The sequence below is a fragment of the Loxodonta africana genome, chromosome 15 (genome assembly GCF_030014295.1).
Source record: "Loxodonta africana isolate mLoxAfr1 chromosome 15, mLoxAfr1.hap2, whole genome shotgun sequence".
Taxonomy (NCBI): Eukaryota; Metazoa; Chordata; class Mammalia; order Proboscidea; family Elephantidae; genus Loxodonta; species Loxodonta africana.
This window is the reverse complement of record NC_087356.1, coordinates 22621461-22637398: the sequence shown is the minus strand read 5'-3', so window position 1 is coordinate 22637398 and position 15938 is coordinate 22621461. Positions and strand designations below refer to the sequence as shown.

Sequence of the window (15938 nt, the reverse complement as noted above, 5' to 3'; positions counted from 1 at the left end):
ATCATATGGCTGAAGATCGACCACTTCTTTTTGGCACAGGGACTGTATATTCTGTCCATCTTCTTTTCATGCTTCCTGCGGTGTATGATATTTTGCCCATAGAATCCTAAAGATGGCAACTCAAGGCTTGAGTGTTTTTTTTTTTTTTTTTTTTGAGGTCTTTCAGCTTGAGAAATGCTGAGCATGTTCTTCCCTTTTGGTTTTCTAACTCCAGGTTTTTGCACATTTCATAATAACACTTATACTTTGTCTTCTCCACCCACCCTTTGAAATCTTCTGTTCAGTTCTTTTATTTCATCATTTTTTCCATTCGCTTTAGCACTCTATGTTCAAAACGAAGCTTCAGAGTCTCTTCTGACATGCGTTTGGGTCTTTTCTTTCTTTCCTCTCTTTTTAATGACTTCTTGATTTCTTCATGAACGTTGTCCTTAATGTCATCCCACAACTCCACTGGTCTTCGGTCATTAATGTTTGATGTATCAAATTTATTCTTGAGATGGTCTCTAAATTCAGGTGGTATATACTCAAGGTTGTACTTTGACTCTGGTGAGCTTGTTTTAATTTTCTTCAGTTTCAACTTGAACTTGTATGTGAGCAGTTGATGGTCTGTTCTGTATTTGGCCCCTGGCCTTGTTCTGACTGATGATACTGAGCTTCTCCATCATCTCTTTCCACAGATGTAATCCTCTTTAAATATTTTCCAGGACTATCTCTTAATATTACTCATTAAAAGTAAACAAAAATATTCTAGAAAGAAACTGTCTTCCCTATATCATGTTTTTAATAATTAAATTATAAAGTATCTATGCTACTTTAAATTACCTTGACGTATTTATCTATCTTAGAATCATAATGTAAAATGGAATGAAACTGTCTTACTTTCTACTTGATTTAACTGCTTGATATTTAAATTAGTGTTAATTAGAATGCATCAATTCTTAACATGCTGTGTCATATGCTTTCTGAGAAAATGGGAGAGAGGCCAGTCTGAATTTTATTGTTAAAAATAAATACAGTCTATTTCAACACAACAATATGCAATAGATATAATTGTTAATGTTCTCCCAAATAGTGTTTCCTAGAATAGTACAGTTATTATGGACTTATTTTCATAGATAAGTCTTAAAATTTCACATAAATAATTAGTTATGTTTTAGAGTCTATAAAAATAATAAAACAGTTTGTTATTTTAATTAGAGCCACAATCCTGTTTAGTCTCTTCATTCTTTCACAATGATGTTACAAAGATAAATATCATCTAAACTACGTTGAACTACCTCGAATTTTGAAAAGTAAAATTTTACTAATAAATCTTGGCTCAATTGGCATTACATTTTTGAATAGTCACATTATTTTAAAAAAAAGTATGTTATTGAAAACTGACTTATTAAAGAGAAGTGTAGATAGAGGCTCTAATAGAAAAGCCGAAACCAAACCAAAACCAAACCCAGTGCCATCGAGTCGATTCTGACTCATAGTGACCCTATAGGACAGAGTAGAATTGCCCCATAGAGTTTCCAAGGAGCGCCTGGCAGATTCGAACTGCCGACCCTTCGGTTAGCAGCCGTAGCACTTAACCACTATGCCGCCAGGGTTTCCCCCCAAAGCCAAAGAAGGGGAAAATTGAAGGAGCCAAGAAAAGACATGTACTAACATAACCTAATTGAATAACATTCATCAAGCATACATCATCTAGTGAAGAGTCAAGCACACATAGGTAAAAAGTACTTTCCTGCATACCTTTCTCTTAACTAACCTAGCATTAGACAGACTTCAGCCAGTTTGGCTATAATATATATTGTGACCAGTGTGATGATACACAGAAAAATACATAACCAGGTCGAAATCCGGATGGAATTCAGTGAGAAAATAATACACTATAAAGGAAAAAATGAATGCAAAACAAACACTATTCATATTTTATCATTAAAAAAGGTCTCAAGATCAGGATATCAAGGCCTACTATGGCAGCATGCGAAATCCCTTTAAATTTACTCTGCATTTGAAGCAGTGGCTATCAGACTCCAGTGTACCAATGAGTCAGCAGATTTGGGGCCCCATTCCAGAGATGCTCATTCATTATGTCTGGTGTAGAGCCCATGAATCTCTTGAGCCCATAGACACTCGGGCTCTGCATTTATCACCAAGCACACCTGGTAATTCACGTGCACACTTCCTAGGAAGTTAGTTTTTGAGGAACGCTGAGTGGGCTGAGCGGGCTTAAAAAAAAAATTCACGTGCACACTTCCTAGGAAGTTAGTTTTTGAGGAACGCTGAGTGGGCTGAGTGGGCTTAGGAGTTAAGAATTCCAAGTTGAATGGTGACAGTTCTCATTGAGACTTGAAAGAAGCCGAAGTAGAGAAAAACATTTAATATTAGATACATGTATTACCCTCACAGCAAAGCTCTTATTTTTTAACAAAAATCTAAATATAGTGTCTATTCTCAGGTTTTAGTGGTGGACTTAAATGTTGGGGCATGTGAAGTAAGAAAGAAGCTGTTTTCTGTTGTTTAGGAATTTGGAGGCTCCAGAGATCCCAGTGTATTCTGTAAAGGGCCATAAAGAAATTATAAATACTATAGATGGCGTAGGTGGACTAGGAATTGGAGAAGGAGCACCTGAAATTGTGACTGGCAGCCGAGATGGTGAGTCAAAGTATTCTGTGTATTTTTAATTTTTTTTTTTTTAAAGGAGAACCTCTATGTGAGAGTATATCCTCTCTATGTGGAAATCTTCCTCAGTCCTCTTGACCCCTAAGTCTAACATTCTTGCTTCCACTTTTAGGCAAGTGTGATTACATACCCTTCCCTGTTTCACAGACTGCCGGGTATTTTGAGTTAGAGGCATAGAACTTACTATTTTCATTTTGAGCGAGTTCAGCTAGTAAGAATGGTAGTTTCCTATGAACCTTGAAGAATTTTAAATTTCTTTGCAGGTTTAGGAGGCTGCTGACGATACAGCGTGGGAAGACAGCTTTTCATTTTCTTTTTTAAAAACAGCAGAATTAGTACTTGTGAAAATTGTCAGATTGACAGCTGGTCGAAAACTGAATTCTATGTTCCTTCCGCTGAGCCCTGGGGAGCGCTCCAAGGGCACCGACTCTGCTTTTCCAACTTTTGGTGGCCAACAGGGAGAGAGAGGTTTTCTGGTGTCCTCTATCCCAAGTGACTGTCACAGAGTCACAGTGTTGTGTTGCCTTGTGTGTGTGGGGGGGGGGGGCGCGTGAGAGATTTGGTATTGTTGATTTGACTAGTTTTTAAATAGCTGCTCAAGATCATGAAGAGATTGTTTTAAAAGAAAAATTGCGTAATTTTGTCATAGGCTGTGTTTTACAAATAACTCTTTTTTTCATTATAAAAGCAATATGGAGCAATGGAAGCAATAGAAGGAAAAAATTAATCTCTGCCACACTAGGCAACCATTAGAATTCTGTTCTTTCCAGTTTTATACATAATTTTGCGTGGTTATTATCAGTATGAATACAGTTTTGTATCTCATTTCGTGTTATATGCAAATATTGCTCTTCCCGTGTAGTTTTTGTAATTATTATTTTAATAACTGCTATACCAGCATATGGATGTTTCACAGTGTACTTGACCGTGACGCTGTTAATAAGCATTCATTTTGCTTTAAGTTTTTTGGCAGGATGACTTAAAGTTAATGAAGAATTGAGGATCATCATACATGTAACTGGTTTGGAAAAAGACATATTTTATAATTTTTAAAATGTATTGTCAGATCTTTCCAATTGCTTATTTACATTGTCAGCCACAATGGATGAGAATACCATTTCTAGTCTACCCTGCCAGTATTGATTTTCTTTTTTTTCCCTCTGATTTTATAGACAGAAATGGTACAGGATTCTAACTTGTGTTAACTTCTGTTTGTTTACTGGATAGTTTTTTGTAGGCGTTGTCTGTTCTCAGGTCATTGAAACAATATTTATCTTACCAATTTATATGAACCCTAAAAGCAGTTTTTTAATGACCAACTTAATTTTATTCCTGGAGACAGAACTAGTGGTACATCTTCCTTTTCCTGAGTTTATTAGCCTTTTTAAGGATTTTTTGTCCTTTTCTTAGTCTCTCTCAGGTGTTTGTCTTTTAGCCATTTTGTTGCAACTGTTTGTATTTCTCCTTAGTCAGTGACATCATTTAGTTAGTAGTCTGGTAATTTGAATTAAAATGAGGGGGTAGAAATTAAATTGAGAAAAAATTGTTAATTTTATGTAATAATTCCCTTTTCTCTGTTGCTACAGGGAAATTAAAATTAAATAGTGTTCTAAAACTCCATGTAAAAAATCATAGATAAGAAAATTAGAGTTTATTCGTCTGTATAAGAAAAATACCAATGGTTATATGAATAGTAAGGACGCATTTAAAATGACACTGGTAGCTTTTTAATAAACCAAATAATTCGTTAGTTTTAGGCTCAAACAAAAAAAATAAGGCTTGATTTGAATTGCACAGTATTTCTATTTGCCTTGTAAGTCATCCTTGCAGGGAGCTTGAACCAAAAACCTAAACCCATTGCCTTCAAGTCAATTCTGACTCAGAGTGACCCTATAGAACAGAGTAGAACTGCCCCGTAGGGTTTCCAAGGAGTGGCTGGTGGATTTGAACTGCCTACCTTTTGGTTAACAGCCAAGCTCTTAACCAGTGTGCCGCTAGGGCTCTGCGAACTTAGGGACAGCATATTGGCTTTTCTGTGTATGTATTCATTGGAAATCAAGTCAGATAGCAACATGGGTTATTTCTCTGATATTAAATACAATTTACACAATTGGAAGTCATAAAAATAGGTATTTTTCAGTTGTCACAACATCTGTAATATTGCCGTGAGCACAGGAAGCTGTAGGAGATTGCAGGAAAAAAACAATGTGAGCCTTCACTGTTGAATTTTGCCAACTCACTTTTATTCATGACAGGAACTGTCAAGGTGTGGGACCCAAGGCAGAAAGATGATCCTGTTGCTAAAATGGAACCCGTACAAGGAGAAAACAAGAGAGACTGCTGGACTGTGGCATTTGGTAAATCATTGAAGAACTCTAGCATGTGAAATAGCAGGTGGTAAAAAGCACAGTGCTGCAACAAAGTCCTGGGAGCCTCCTTGTGTGTTTTGTGGATTATTCTGACAGTTTAGTGAGACAGATGCTCGTGGTGGTTAATGATGGGCTCCAGGGCCTGGGTTCAAATCCTGCCTCTGCTGTTTATTGGCTGAGTGATGTGGGGCACATTACCAAACTTTTCTGTGCTTTGATTGCTTCATCTATAAAATGGATCTAATAATCGAATCTACTCAGTAGTGTTGTTATGAGGATTCAGTGAGCTAACACATGTAAAGCACTTAAAATTGTGCTCAGAATATGAAGTCCTCAGAAATAATTGCTATTATTAGTTTGTACTTCTTTATCATTAGATGGTATTGACCTTATTTAGAACCAAATGCTATTAATGATATAAGCAGGGCCTCAAATGCAACTGTTAACCTAAAAAATCTTACTTTGCACTCTACACAGAATATGTTTATTTTCTAGAAAATAGTAATGCCATTACAAAATTGCTTCTTATAAATCTGATCCTTGTGTTCTGTTAATATTCTTAAAATGAATATTTATTTTATGGGACTAACTGATGTTTGTGTTTGGGGATCTTCCTGAGCACCAGCATTAAACTAAGTTTTGCTCCTAGAGGATATGGGCCATATTTAGTTTTAAACTAAATATTTGAAAGTGGGGGCTGAAGGTATACGTGTACTGTTTAACTTTTTATGTTCTTAAATTGGACTGTTATATTTAGTAAAAAAGTTTTAGGTTTCCAATTTAAAAAAATTATTATATGGGGATTAATATGTGTTTGTATATTATGGCTAGTAATGTAAACATAAGACAAGTATACTTTGGGGAGAAATTTCAGGATTACTGTTTAGAATGATCATTTAAAAATGGATATAATAATTAAAAAGTAACTACCTTTGGGTTCATTAAAGCTCTTTCAGCATTGATCTGAAGACCGTAAGGGCAGTTTTAAACCTAGGATATTAAGTTTAAAAAAAATGATTTGATTTGACAATTTTTTATGAATCCCAAGAATATGTAAAGCACTGTGGAGTATGCAGAGATGAAACCGAAAGCCTGAGGAAGCTTAGAGTGTAGGGAAGAGGGCCTGATAGCTATAGAAATAATTGTGAGGTGGGAGTGATAAGATGTCTCTAGAGGCGTGGATGAACGCACAAGGGGGCCGGAGGGGGAGAGGACTGGCAGGGAGGGGCATCTCGAGCTCAGACCAAGGGTACTTGGGTTTCGAACCACTGGTATCGGGAGGAAATGTCGGACCTAGAGGATAGCTTGAGAGGTGCCTGGGAAGGTATGTAGAGGGGTACGCTGTAGTTGGTAGCTGCCGTAGAGTCGATTCCAAATCATCGCAGCCCCCTGTTTGCCGATTAGAGCTGCTCTGTAGGGTGGAGGGGAATAATATTTAGAAAAACCTTAGAGTTGGCTTAGGACCATAGCTAGCGGTCCGGCTTGGATCGTCTGCAGGTGGTAAGCCCTTGAAGGTCTTTTGCAGGGATGAGGTATGATCAGATCTTTAAGAAAATTAAACTGATGGTGTGTAGTGGGGAGAGATGAGTGGTGGGGGGATGTGAGCTCTTCGTGATATTCCAGGGAAGACTTAGGTTAGAAGCAATGGGGATGGAGCAGAGAGGATTGATTCTAAAGATAATTTTGTTGTAAAGTAAATAAAATATGGCAATTTATTGGATAAAAGGGACAGGGGAAAGGGCTGTGTCCAAGATGACTGAGTTTTAGGCTAATTGTGAGGTGAATGATGTCATTAATTGAAAAATTTCCAAAAGGCATAGGTTGGTTTCTGAGGGAAGATGGTGAGGTCAGACATCATGAGCTTAAGACACAGGTACACCATCTAGGTGGAGCCCACAGTTGGAAATGCAGAGTTGGTTTTTATGAGAAAGAGGGACTTGGAAACAGTAGAGAATGAAGGCCTTGGGATAAGATGGGTAGACAGGCTAGCATAGTCAGAGCAGCCTCCCTCGCGCTTAACGCTGTTTCCCCAGCAACAGGTACTCAGGAGAGTAATCCTGAACCCAAGCAGGATGAATTTAACTAGAGATTATAAATTACCTTGGGTATGATTACATCCATGCAACTAAAATATGTCACAGTGTACTACAGCTTATTTGAGGTCTCCCTTCAAAGAAGGGATAATGCCAGACCAAAAATTTGCCAAATAAGTTTTAAAGTAGTTTCTATTTGTATTCAAATGTAACTATTAAAGAAAGCAATAGACGCAGAGGTGTATTTATCCTTCCAGACTGCACTATGTTTGATGAATTTCTTTTTTTTATCAATGTTTTTTTTTTCCCCTGTACTTCTTAGTGTCTTTATTTACCTTCATCAGGTTGTGCTGACTTCACCCATATTTAGGATTGTTTTTCCCATCAGCAAAAGCAATAAGTGTCTACTATTTAGAAAGTGATTCCTCCTCCCTCTCCCTCTCAGCCCTGGTAACTAACCATCAAGGGACTTTGCTTTCTGTGTATCTATCCTCTACTTTTTATAATAGTGGGACAATACAATATTTGTCCCATGTCCCATTTGTCCCATCCATGTTTTAAGATGTTTCAGGGACTCCTCATTATTCTTTATAGCTACATATGTGTGTGTCACAATTTGTTTATCCATTCATCCGTTGATGGGCACTTAGGTTGTTTCCAGCTTTTTGCTATTGTGAATAATGCTGTGATGAACGTAGGTATGCGTATGTCTATTCATGTCACTGCTCTTATGTCTCCAGGATAAATAAACCTAGGAGTGGGATTTCTGAATCATAAGGTATTTCTATTTCTAGCTTTTTGATGAAGTGCCATACTGTTTTCCATAGTGGCTATACCATTTTACAGTCCCACCAGCAATGTGTAAGAGTTCCGGTCACCTTGCAACCTTGCCAGCATTTGTTGTTTTCTGTTTTTTTCTTTTTTTTGATCATTGCCATTTTTGCAGGGGTGAGATGGTATCTCATAGTTTGATTTGCATCTCTCTAATGGCTTTTTTTTTTTTTTTTTAATGGCTAATGATGACGAGCATCTCTTCATATATTTGTTGGCCACCTGAATGCCTTCTTTGGTGAAGTGTCTGTTCATGTCCTTTGCCCATTTTTTGATTAGATTATTTGTCTTTTTATTGTTGTTGAAGTTTTGTATATATTTTAGAGATTAGATCCTTATCAGATATGTCCTTGCCAAAGATTTTTTCCCAGTCTGTCAGTTTTCTTTTAACTTTCTTGATAAAGTCTCCCAATGAGCATTAAGTATTTAATTTTTAGGAGGTCCCAGTTATCTAATTTATCTCTGTTGTTCCTGCATTTTTAATTTTGCTTGATAGACTATTTTTGCCAAAAATTAGGGCCCCTAATTTGGTGACACAGTGGTTAAGAACTCAACTGCCAACAAACAGGTCGGTGTTTCAAATCCACCAGCCGTTCCTTGGAAACCTGATGGGGCAGTTCTACTCTATCTAATAGGGTCACTATGAATCGGAATCGACTTGACAGCAACAGGTACAGTACAGTTTATGTGCCTATAGTCCAGGAACTTTATAGTTTTAGCTTTAACAGGTAGATCTTTGATTCATTTTGAGTTAGTTTTAGTGCATGATGTGAGTTATGGATCATGATTAGTTTTTTTTTTGTGTATGGATATCCAGTTTTGCCAGCACCATTTGTTAAAAAGATTGTTTATTCCCCATTGAATAGACTTTGGCCCTTTGTCAAAGATCAGCTGCCCGTAAATGGATGGATTTACTTCTGAGTTCCCGATTCTGTTCCATTGGTCGTTGAACCAGTACTAGGCTGTTTTGATTACCGTGGCTGTATAGTAAGTTTTGATAGCAGGAAGTGTGAGGCCTCCTACTTTGTTCTTCTTCTTCAGTGTTGCTTTAGCTATTCGGGGCTTCCTTACTTTCCATGTAAAGTTAGAGATTAGTTTTTCTGTTTCATTAAAGAATGTTGTTGGGATTAGATTGGGATTGCATTGTATCTGTAGGTTGCTTTGGGTAGTATTGACATTTTCACAATGTTAAGTCTTCTAATCCATGAGCATGGAATGGTTTTCAACTTCTGGCCATCTCTTCCAGTTTCTTGTAGTAGTGTTTTGCAGTTTTACTTGTATAAGTCTTTTATGTCCCTGACTAGGTTTATTTCTAGGTATTTTATCCTTTTGGGGGCTATTGTAGGTGGTATTGATTTCTTGATTTCCTTTTCAGAGCCCTCCCATGTTAGTGTAGAGGAACCCAACTGATTTTTGTGTGTTAATCTTGTCCTCTGCCACTTTGTTGAATCCTTCTGTTCCAGTAACTATCTTGTGGAGTCTGTGAGATTTTCTATGCATAGGATCATGTGATCTGTGAATAAGGGATAGCTTTACTTCTTCCTTTCCAGTTTGGATACCCTTTATTTCCCTTTCTTGTCTTACTATTCTAGCTAGGACTCCCAGTACATTATTGAATAAGAGTGGTAATAAAGGGCATCCTTGTCTCATTCCCATTCTCAAGGGGAATGCTCCCAATCTTTCTTTGTTGGGAATAATGTTGGCTGTTGGTTTTGCATGTATGCCCTTAATTACGTTGAGGAATTTCCCTTCTATTCCTATTTTGCTGAGAGTTTTATCAGGAAAGGGTGTTAGATTTTTTCGAATGCCTTTTCTGTTTCAATTGAGATGATCATGTGATTTCTTTTCCTTTGTTTTATTTATGTGGTGAATTACGTTGATTGATTTTCTAATGGTGAACCATCCTTGCATACCTGGTATGAATCTCACTTGATTGTGATACATTATTTTTTCTGATATGCTGTTGAATTGTGTTAGCTAAAATTTTGTTGGGAATTTTTACATCTATATTCATGAGGAATATTGGTCTGGAATTTTCTTTTTTTAGTGGTTCCTTTGTCTGGCTTTGGAGCCCTGGTGGTGCAGTTGTTCAGAGCTTGACTGCTGACCAAAAAGTCAGCAGTTTGAATCCACCAGCCGCTCCTTGGAAACCCAACGGGTAAGTTCTACTCTGTCCTATAGAGTTTGCAGTGAGTTGAAATCGACTCGATGGCAGTGGGTGTTTGGTGCCTGGCTTTGGTATCACGGTTATGCTGGTAGCTTCATAGAATTAATTAGGGCATTTTCCTTCCTTTTCTATGTTGTGGAATAGTTTGAGTAGAATTGGTGCCAACTGATATTTGAACGTTTGGTAGAAATCTCCAGTGAAGTTTGTCTGGGCTGGGATGTTTGTTGTTGTTGGGAGTTTTTTTTAATGACATCTTCAGTGTCTTCTTTTGTTATGGATCTTTTCAAATTTTCTAACTCTATTTGTGTTAGCTTAGTGTGTTCCTAGAAGTTTGTCCATTTCTTCTAGATTTTCAGATTTGTTGGAGTACAATTTTTCATAATTTTTTTTATGATTCTTTTTATCTCAGTTGGTTCTGTTGTAATGTCACCCATCTCAATTCTTATTTTGGTTATTTGCATCTTCTCTTTTTTTTTTTTCTTTGTCAGTTTGGCCAGTGGTTTGTCAATTTTATGGATCTTTTTAAAGAACTAACTTCTAGTCTTTTTTTTTTTTCCTACTGTTTTCTCTTTCATTTATTTCTGCTCTGATCTTTATTATTTCCTTTTTTCTGATGACTGTGGACTTCTTTTGCCACTCCTTTTCTAATTGTTCAAGTTACAGAGTTAAGATATTGATTTTGGCCCTTTCTTATTTTTAGATGTGTGCATTTATTTTTATAAATTCTCTTCAGAGCACTGCTTTTGCTGTGTCCCAAAGATTTTGGTATATTGTATTTTCATGCTCATTTGATTCTAAGAATTTTAAGTTCATTTTTAATTTCTTCTCTTACCCAACAGTTTTTAAGTAAGGTGTTAATGCAGTTTCTGTGTGTTTAATTTTTTCCTTGTTTTTTCTGTTACAGATTTCTAGTTTTATAGCATTACGATCAGAGAAGATGCTTGTGTTATTTTGATGTTTTTTAATTTACAGAGACTTGCTTGTAGCCTAAAATATGGTCTATTCTGGAGAATGATTCATGTGCACTGAAGAAGAACGTGTACTTTGCTGCTGTTGGGTGGTGTGTTCTGTATGTCTGTGAGGTCGAATTGGTTGATTGTGTTATTTAGATCTTCTGTATCTTTGCTGAGTTTCTTTCTAGATCTGCCCATCACAAAAAGTGGTGTGTTAAAGTTTCCTACTATTATTATAAAACTGTCTGTTTCTCTTTTCATTGTTTTATGTATTTTTGAGCTCTGTCATTGGATTTGTAAATATTTATTATGGTTATGTCTTCTTGGTAGATTGATCTTTAATCATTATATAATGCCCTTTTTTGTCTCTTATAATGGGTTTTGACTTAAAGCCTATTTTATCACAGATTATTATTGCCACTCCTGCTCTTTTTTCATTACTGTTTGCTTGATAAATTTTTTCCATCCTTTTGAATTTTAGCTGATTTATGTCTTTGTATCTAAGGTGTGTCTCTTGTAGGCAACATATTGATGGGTCATGTTTTTTATCCAGTCTGTCACTCTCTGTCTTTTGACTGGTGCATTTAAACCATTTACATTCAGTATAATTATTGATAGATATGAATTTACTGCTGCCATTTTGTTAAGCCTTTTTTGTGGTGTTAATGGTTTCTTTGTTCTTTTCTATGCTCATTTCTCTTTGTTTATGGATTTTGTTTTCATGTCGTTCGTTGTTATTGATTTTGTGTTTACTGAATCTTTTTGATTTTCTTCTTCGCTTTGGTGAGTGTATTTATTAATTTTCTTTGTGGTTACTCTGAAATTTACCTTTATCTTCCTAAGCTTAAAACAGTGTGTTATATCTTGATATCACCGTGACCTCCTCCATATGGAAGTTCTGTAGCTATACTTTTTATTCCCCCTTTTTGTTTTGAAGTTTTCGTGGTTTACAGATTGGCATCTCTGGCTCCCTGTTTTCACTTTTGCAACTTTATTTTACTTTTGAGAATTCATTATATGGGTTGGTATCTAGGTAATGGTGTTGTGTGTCTTAATCTCAGGTTGTTCTCTGATGTTGTTGGTTCTCTGTCTGAAGGACTCCCATTAGTATTTCCTGTAGGGTTGGTCTGGTTTTTACAAATTCCCTAAATTTCTGCTTATCTGGGAATGTCCTAGTATCACCATCATATCTGAAAGACACTTTTGCTAGGTATGATTCTTGGTTGACAGTTCTTTTCCTTCCTATTGCCTTCTTGCCTGCATGGTTTCTGCTGAGAAATCAGTATTTAGCCTTATTGGTTACCGTTTGTAGGTGATTTTTTTTTTTTTACCAGATGATCTCAAAATTCTTTCTTCTTCTTTGGTTTTGGAAAGTTTGATTATGGTATGTTTTGGTGACTTTATTTTGAGGTCTATCCTTTGGTTGAACTTCTTGAATGGAAACCTTCTCATCTTTCATGATATTGGGGAAATTTTCTTCAAATAAATCTTCAAAATTTCTCTGTACTTTTTTTTTTTTTTTTTCTCCTGTTCTGGAATTCATATTAAGTGTGAATTATTCCTCTTGATAGTGTCCCACATAACTCTTAGGCTTTCTTCATTCTTTTTTCTGATTGTTCCTGAAACAAATTAATATCAAGGGATTTGTCCTCTTTTTCACAGATTCTTTCTTCTATTGATGCAGTTCTACTTTTATATCCTTGCATTGAGTTATCTATTTCTGATATTTTATTGTAAATCTGGATTTCTAGTTGTTGCTTTTGTATAGTTTCTAATTGCCTGTTTATTTTGTCATTTTGTTTATTTTGTCATTCTTCCAGGCTTTGTTTGTGTTTTCCCTGCTTGCTTTGAGGATCCTGTATAATAAGTCTTTTGAATTCCTTATCAGGTAGTTCTATTACCATTGCTTCTTTAGAAAGGTTCTCTGCCTCTTTATTTTGGTCACTGGTTTGAGCCGTCTTGTATTGTTTCTTCTTATGATTTGTTATTGTCTGTGTCTCTGAGGCATTAAGGTGTTGATTTGTATATTTCTTTATTGACTATATTTGTTTCGTGCTGATTTCTTTGATGTATCTGGAGCTTTGTTTCTTCTTTTTCTCTTTAGTATGTCTTTCTTCCTTAGTATTATTTTAACTGTTGTTTTGTGGCTTTGGTCTATGTGTGACTTTGTGGTTTCTGTTGGTTGGGCGTGATTTCTTCTCACTTGTGAGTATGGTGGGTCACACCCACATGCAAGTCCTTTGTGGTAAGAGTCATGTGTCTTCCTTTACTGGATTGCATGTATGTGGGAGAGTAGGTTCTTTCCCAGATATTGAAGTGTTGAGTGATCAGGGTCCCCACCCCGCCAGCCCTTGTGGGACCATGGGGTCCTTCTGGGTTGGTGCTAGCAATTCATTCTCTGGAGGTCAGGCCAGGACATCTCTCTATCCTCTGTGAGAGAGTGCTACACGAATGGGCAGGGGTAGGCCCGCCGTGCATACATGAATTGACATCTCAGTAGGTGTTGGGCTATCAAGGGGTTTCAGGCATGTTCAGAAGGCCTACAGGAACTGTTTGGGTGTAGGATGTGTAACTTTGCAGCCAGGCGGACATTAGATGATAGCACTATAATCTCCTGCTTGTCATCTGACAGAGGTGCATATGATGCTTGACACGGTGTGACTGGCATTGCTGATGAGGTGTTGTGTCTGTTCAGCCTGTCACTGGGGTATGGGGACAGGGAACATTCTTGCCATTGCTGGGTTGGGTGCTTGTCGTTCTTTCCAGGATTGTTTACACAGAATCTCTACCACTAGCTGTGCTCTCTTTGCAGTTGTTTTCCTGGGTTCCTCACTCCAGGTTGTTTTTTGATGCCGTCCCAAAATGGCCACACTGCTCCATGCCAGCGTGGAGGGTGCATTGATCCACGGGTCTCTTTTGCCATTGGCCTCATTCTACCTCTCCTTCCAATCAGTGCTTAGTCTGTTTCTTGAACATCAGTTTGATGTTCTTGGATCCAAGGAAGTTTTTTGTGTCTGTTTTACTTACTTTCTTGAGTCTTTGTTGTCAGGGGTCATTATGGTGTATGTATTTAAGGTGTCATATTGACCACTCTATCTTGTTAACAATGTTAAATACAAAAAAGGAGTCTTGATGCCCTATGAGAGTTGTTAAAGTGGAATTCTATCATATGTGATTTTATGTATGATTTGGTATAAGTTATATGTGTAGCTTCCTAAACCTTTTTTAAGCAGCCTTCAAATTAATATTTAAAAACGTCTGAAATGTTGTACCTTGATTTCCAGGCAATGCTTATAATCAAGAGGAGCGTGTTGTTTGTGCTGGCTATGACAACGGAGATATTAAACTGTTTGATCTCAGAAATATGTCATTGCGGTGGGAGACTAACATAAAAAATGGGGTAATGTACATTCTGATGCTTTTTAGTTTCTTTGAGCATGTTTCCAACTACTAGAAAGGGCAAGTGTCTCTACTAAACATCTCAGTACAACCCCTTTTAACCTTTTGGGATCATGGAGCCCTTTGAGAATCTAATGAAAATCATGGATCCTCTCTTTAGAAAGTGAACACACGCACAGATGTGGTGTGTACGATGCCACGTGAGCCACCAGCTTCTCGGGCTATCTGTGGAGCGCTTGGGCCATGCAGTATGAAGATATCAAAGCCAGCAAATAAGAGGCCTTTTTCCTGTTAATTTTGGAATGCCTTAAATAGTAACAGCCTCCCCAAGTATTCTCAGATTTTTGGTTCCTGAGTTGTACACCTTTAATGAGGAATGTAATTTTTTCGTGTTGTTTAAAGTCAGACTTAACTGAAGGAACCCAGGTGGTGCAGTGGTTAAGCGGTTGGCTGTGAACCGAAAGGTTGAGGGTTTGAACCCATTTTGTAGGAGAAAGATGTGGCATTCTGCTTCCGTAAAGATTATAGCCTTCGAAACCCTGTGGGGCAGTCCTACTCTGTCCTATAGGGTCACTACAAGTTGGAATTGACTCAATAGTAACAGGTTTGACTTAACTGTATTAAATAATGTAAAAAATTAAATTATGACCATAAATGCATGGCATTTGGAACCCATCCCAAGTGGGCATGGTATGACAACACCAGATGATTTTTATTGATCTTATTAACCAAGAAAAATATTTTTTACAGGTAAAAGTACTTGATATATTGATTTAAATTATACATGAATGAATGCTTTCACGTGAGCTGATAAGTTTAAGGCTGTTTTACTTAGTTATAAGAGCTTGCTGAATAATAATGAAGATTCCATTGAAAATACTCTCTCTTCAGGTATGTAGCGTGGAGTTTGACAGAAGAGACATAAGTATGAATAAGTTAGTTGCTACATCTCTGGAAGGAAAGTTCCATGTTTTTGACATGAGAACCCAGCATCCGACCAAAGGTTTTGCCTCCGTTTCAGAAAAGGTAAACATGAGGGAAATGTCTTTCTGTAAAGAGGCATGATGACTTGGTTTAGACTAATAGAATTAGTCACAGAAGTTTCTTTCAGGTCTTTATGTGCAGGAAGCTATTTTTGATATATTCTTGACAAGTTTTTTTGTGCAGAGTACGTTCCCAAAATTTATAAATTCTAGAGACTTCTTGATTATAATAAGACCTCAGTTGGCTGAGAATTGTGTAGCTTAGTGGCAGTCTCAAGAAAATTAGCTGATGTTAGGAGTTTGATCAACAAAATCCAGCCTTTTTTTTTTTTTTATTGTGCTTTAGGTGAAAGTTTACAGCTCAAGTTAGTTTTTCATACAAAAATTTACACACACGTTGTTATGTGACCCTAGCTGCTATCCCTGTAATGTAACAGCTTACTCTTCCTTTCCATCCCAGATTTCCTGTGTCCATTCAACCAGCTCCTGTCCCTTTCTGCCTTCTCATCTCACCTCCAAACAGGAGCTGC

At 37.0% G+C, this 15938-nt stretch overlaps 1 protein-coding gene across 2 annotated transcripts in view; it reads left to right on the top strand.

The window, feature by feature from the left end:
• Positions 1–15938, top strand: part of DNAAF10 (dynein axonemal assembly factor 10) — a 41295-nt gene that overhangs the window by 9291 nt on the left and 16066 nt on the right. For both annotated transcript variants that reach the window (XM_023552711.2, XM_023552710.2), the window contains exons 3-6: positions 2516–2646; positions 4929–5030; positions 14311–14426; positions 15317–15451. In XM_023552711.2, the coding sequence (XP_023408479.1) occupies positions 2516–2646; positions 4929–5030; positions 14311–14426; positions 15317–15451 (484 nt within the window). The remainder of the gene's footprint in view (positions 1–2515; positions 2647–4928; positions 5031–14310; positions 14427–15316; positions 15452–15938) is intronic.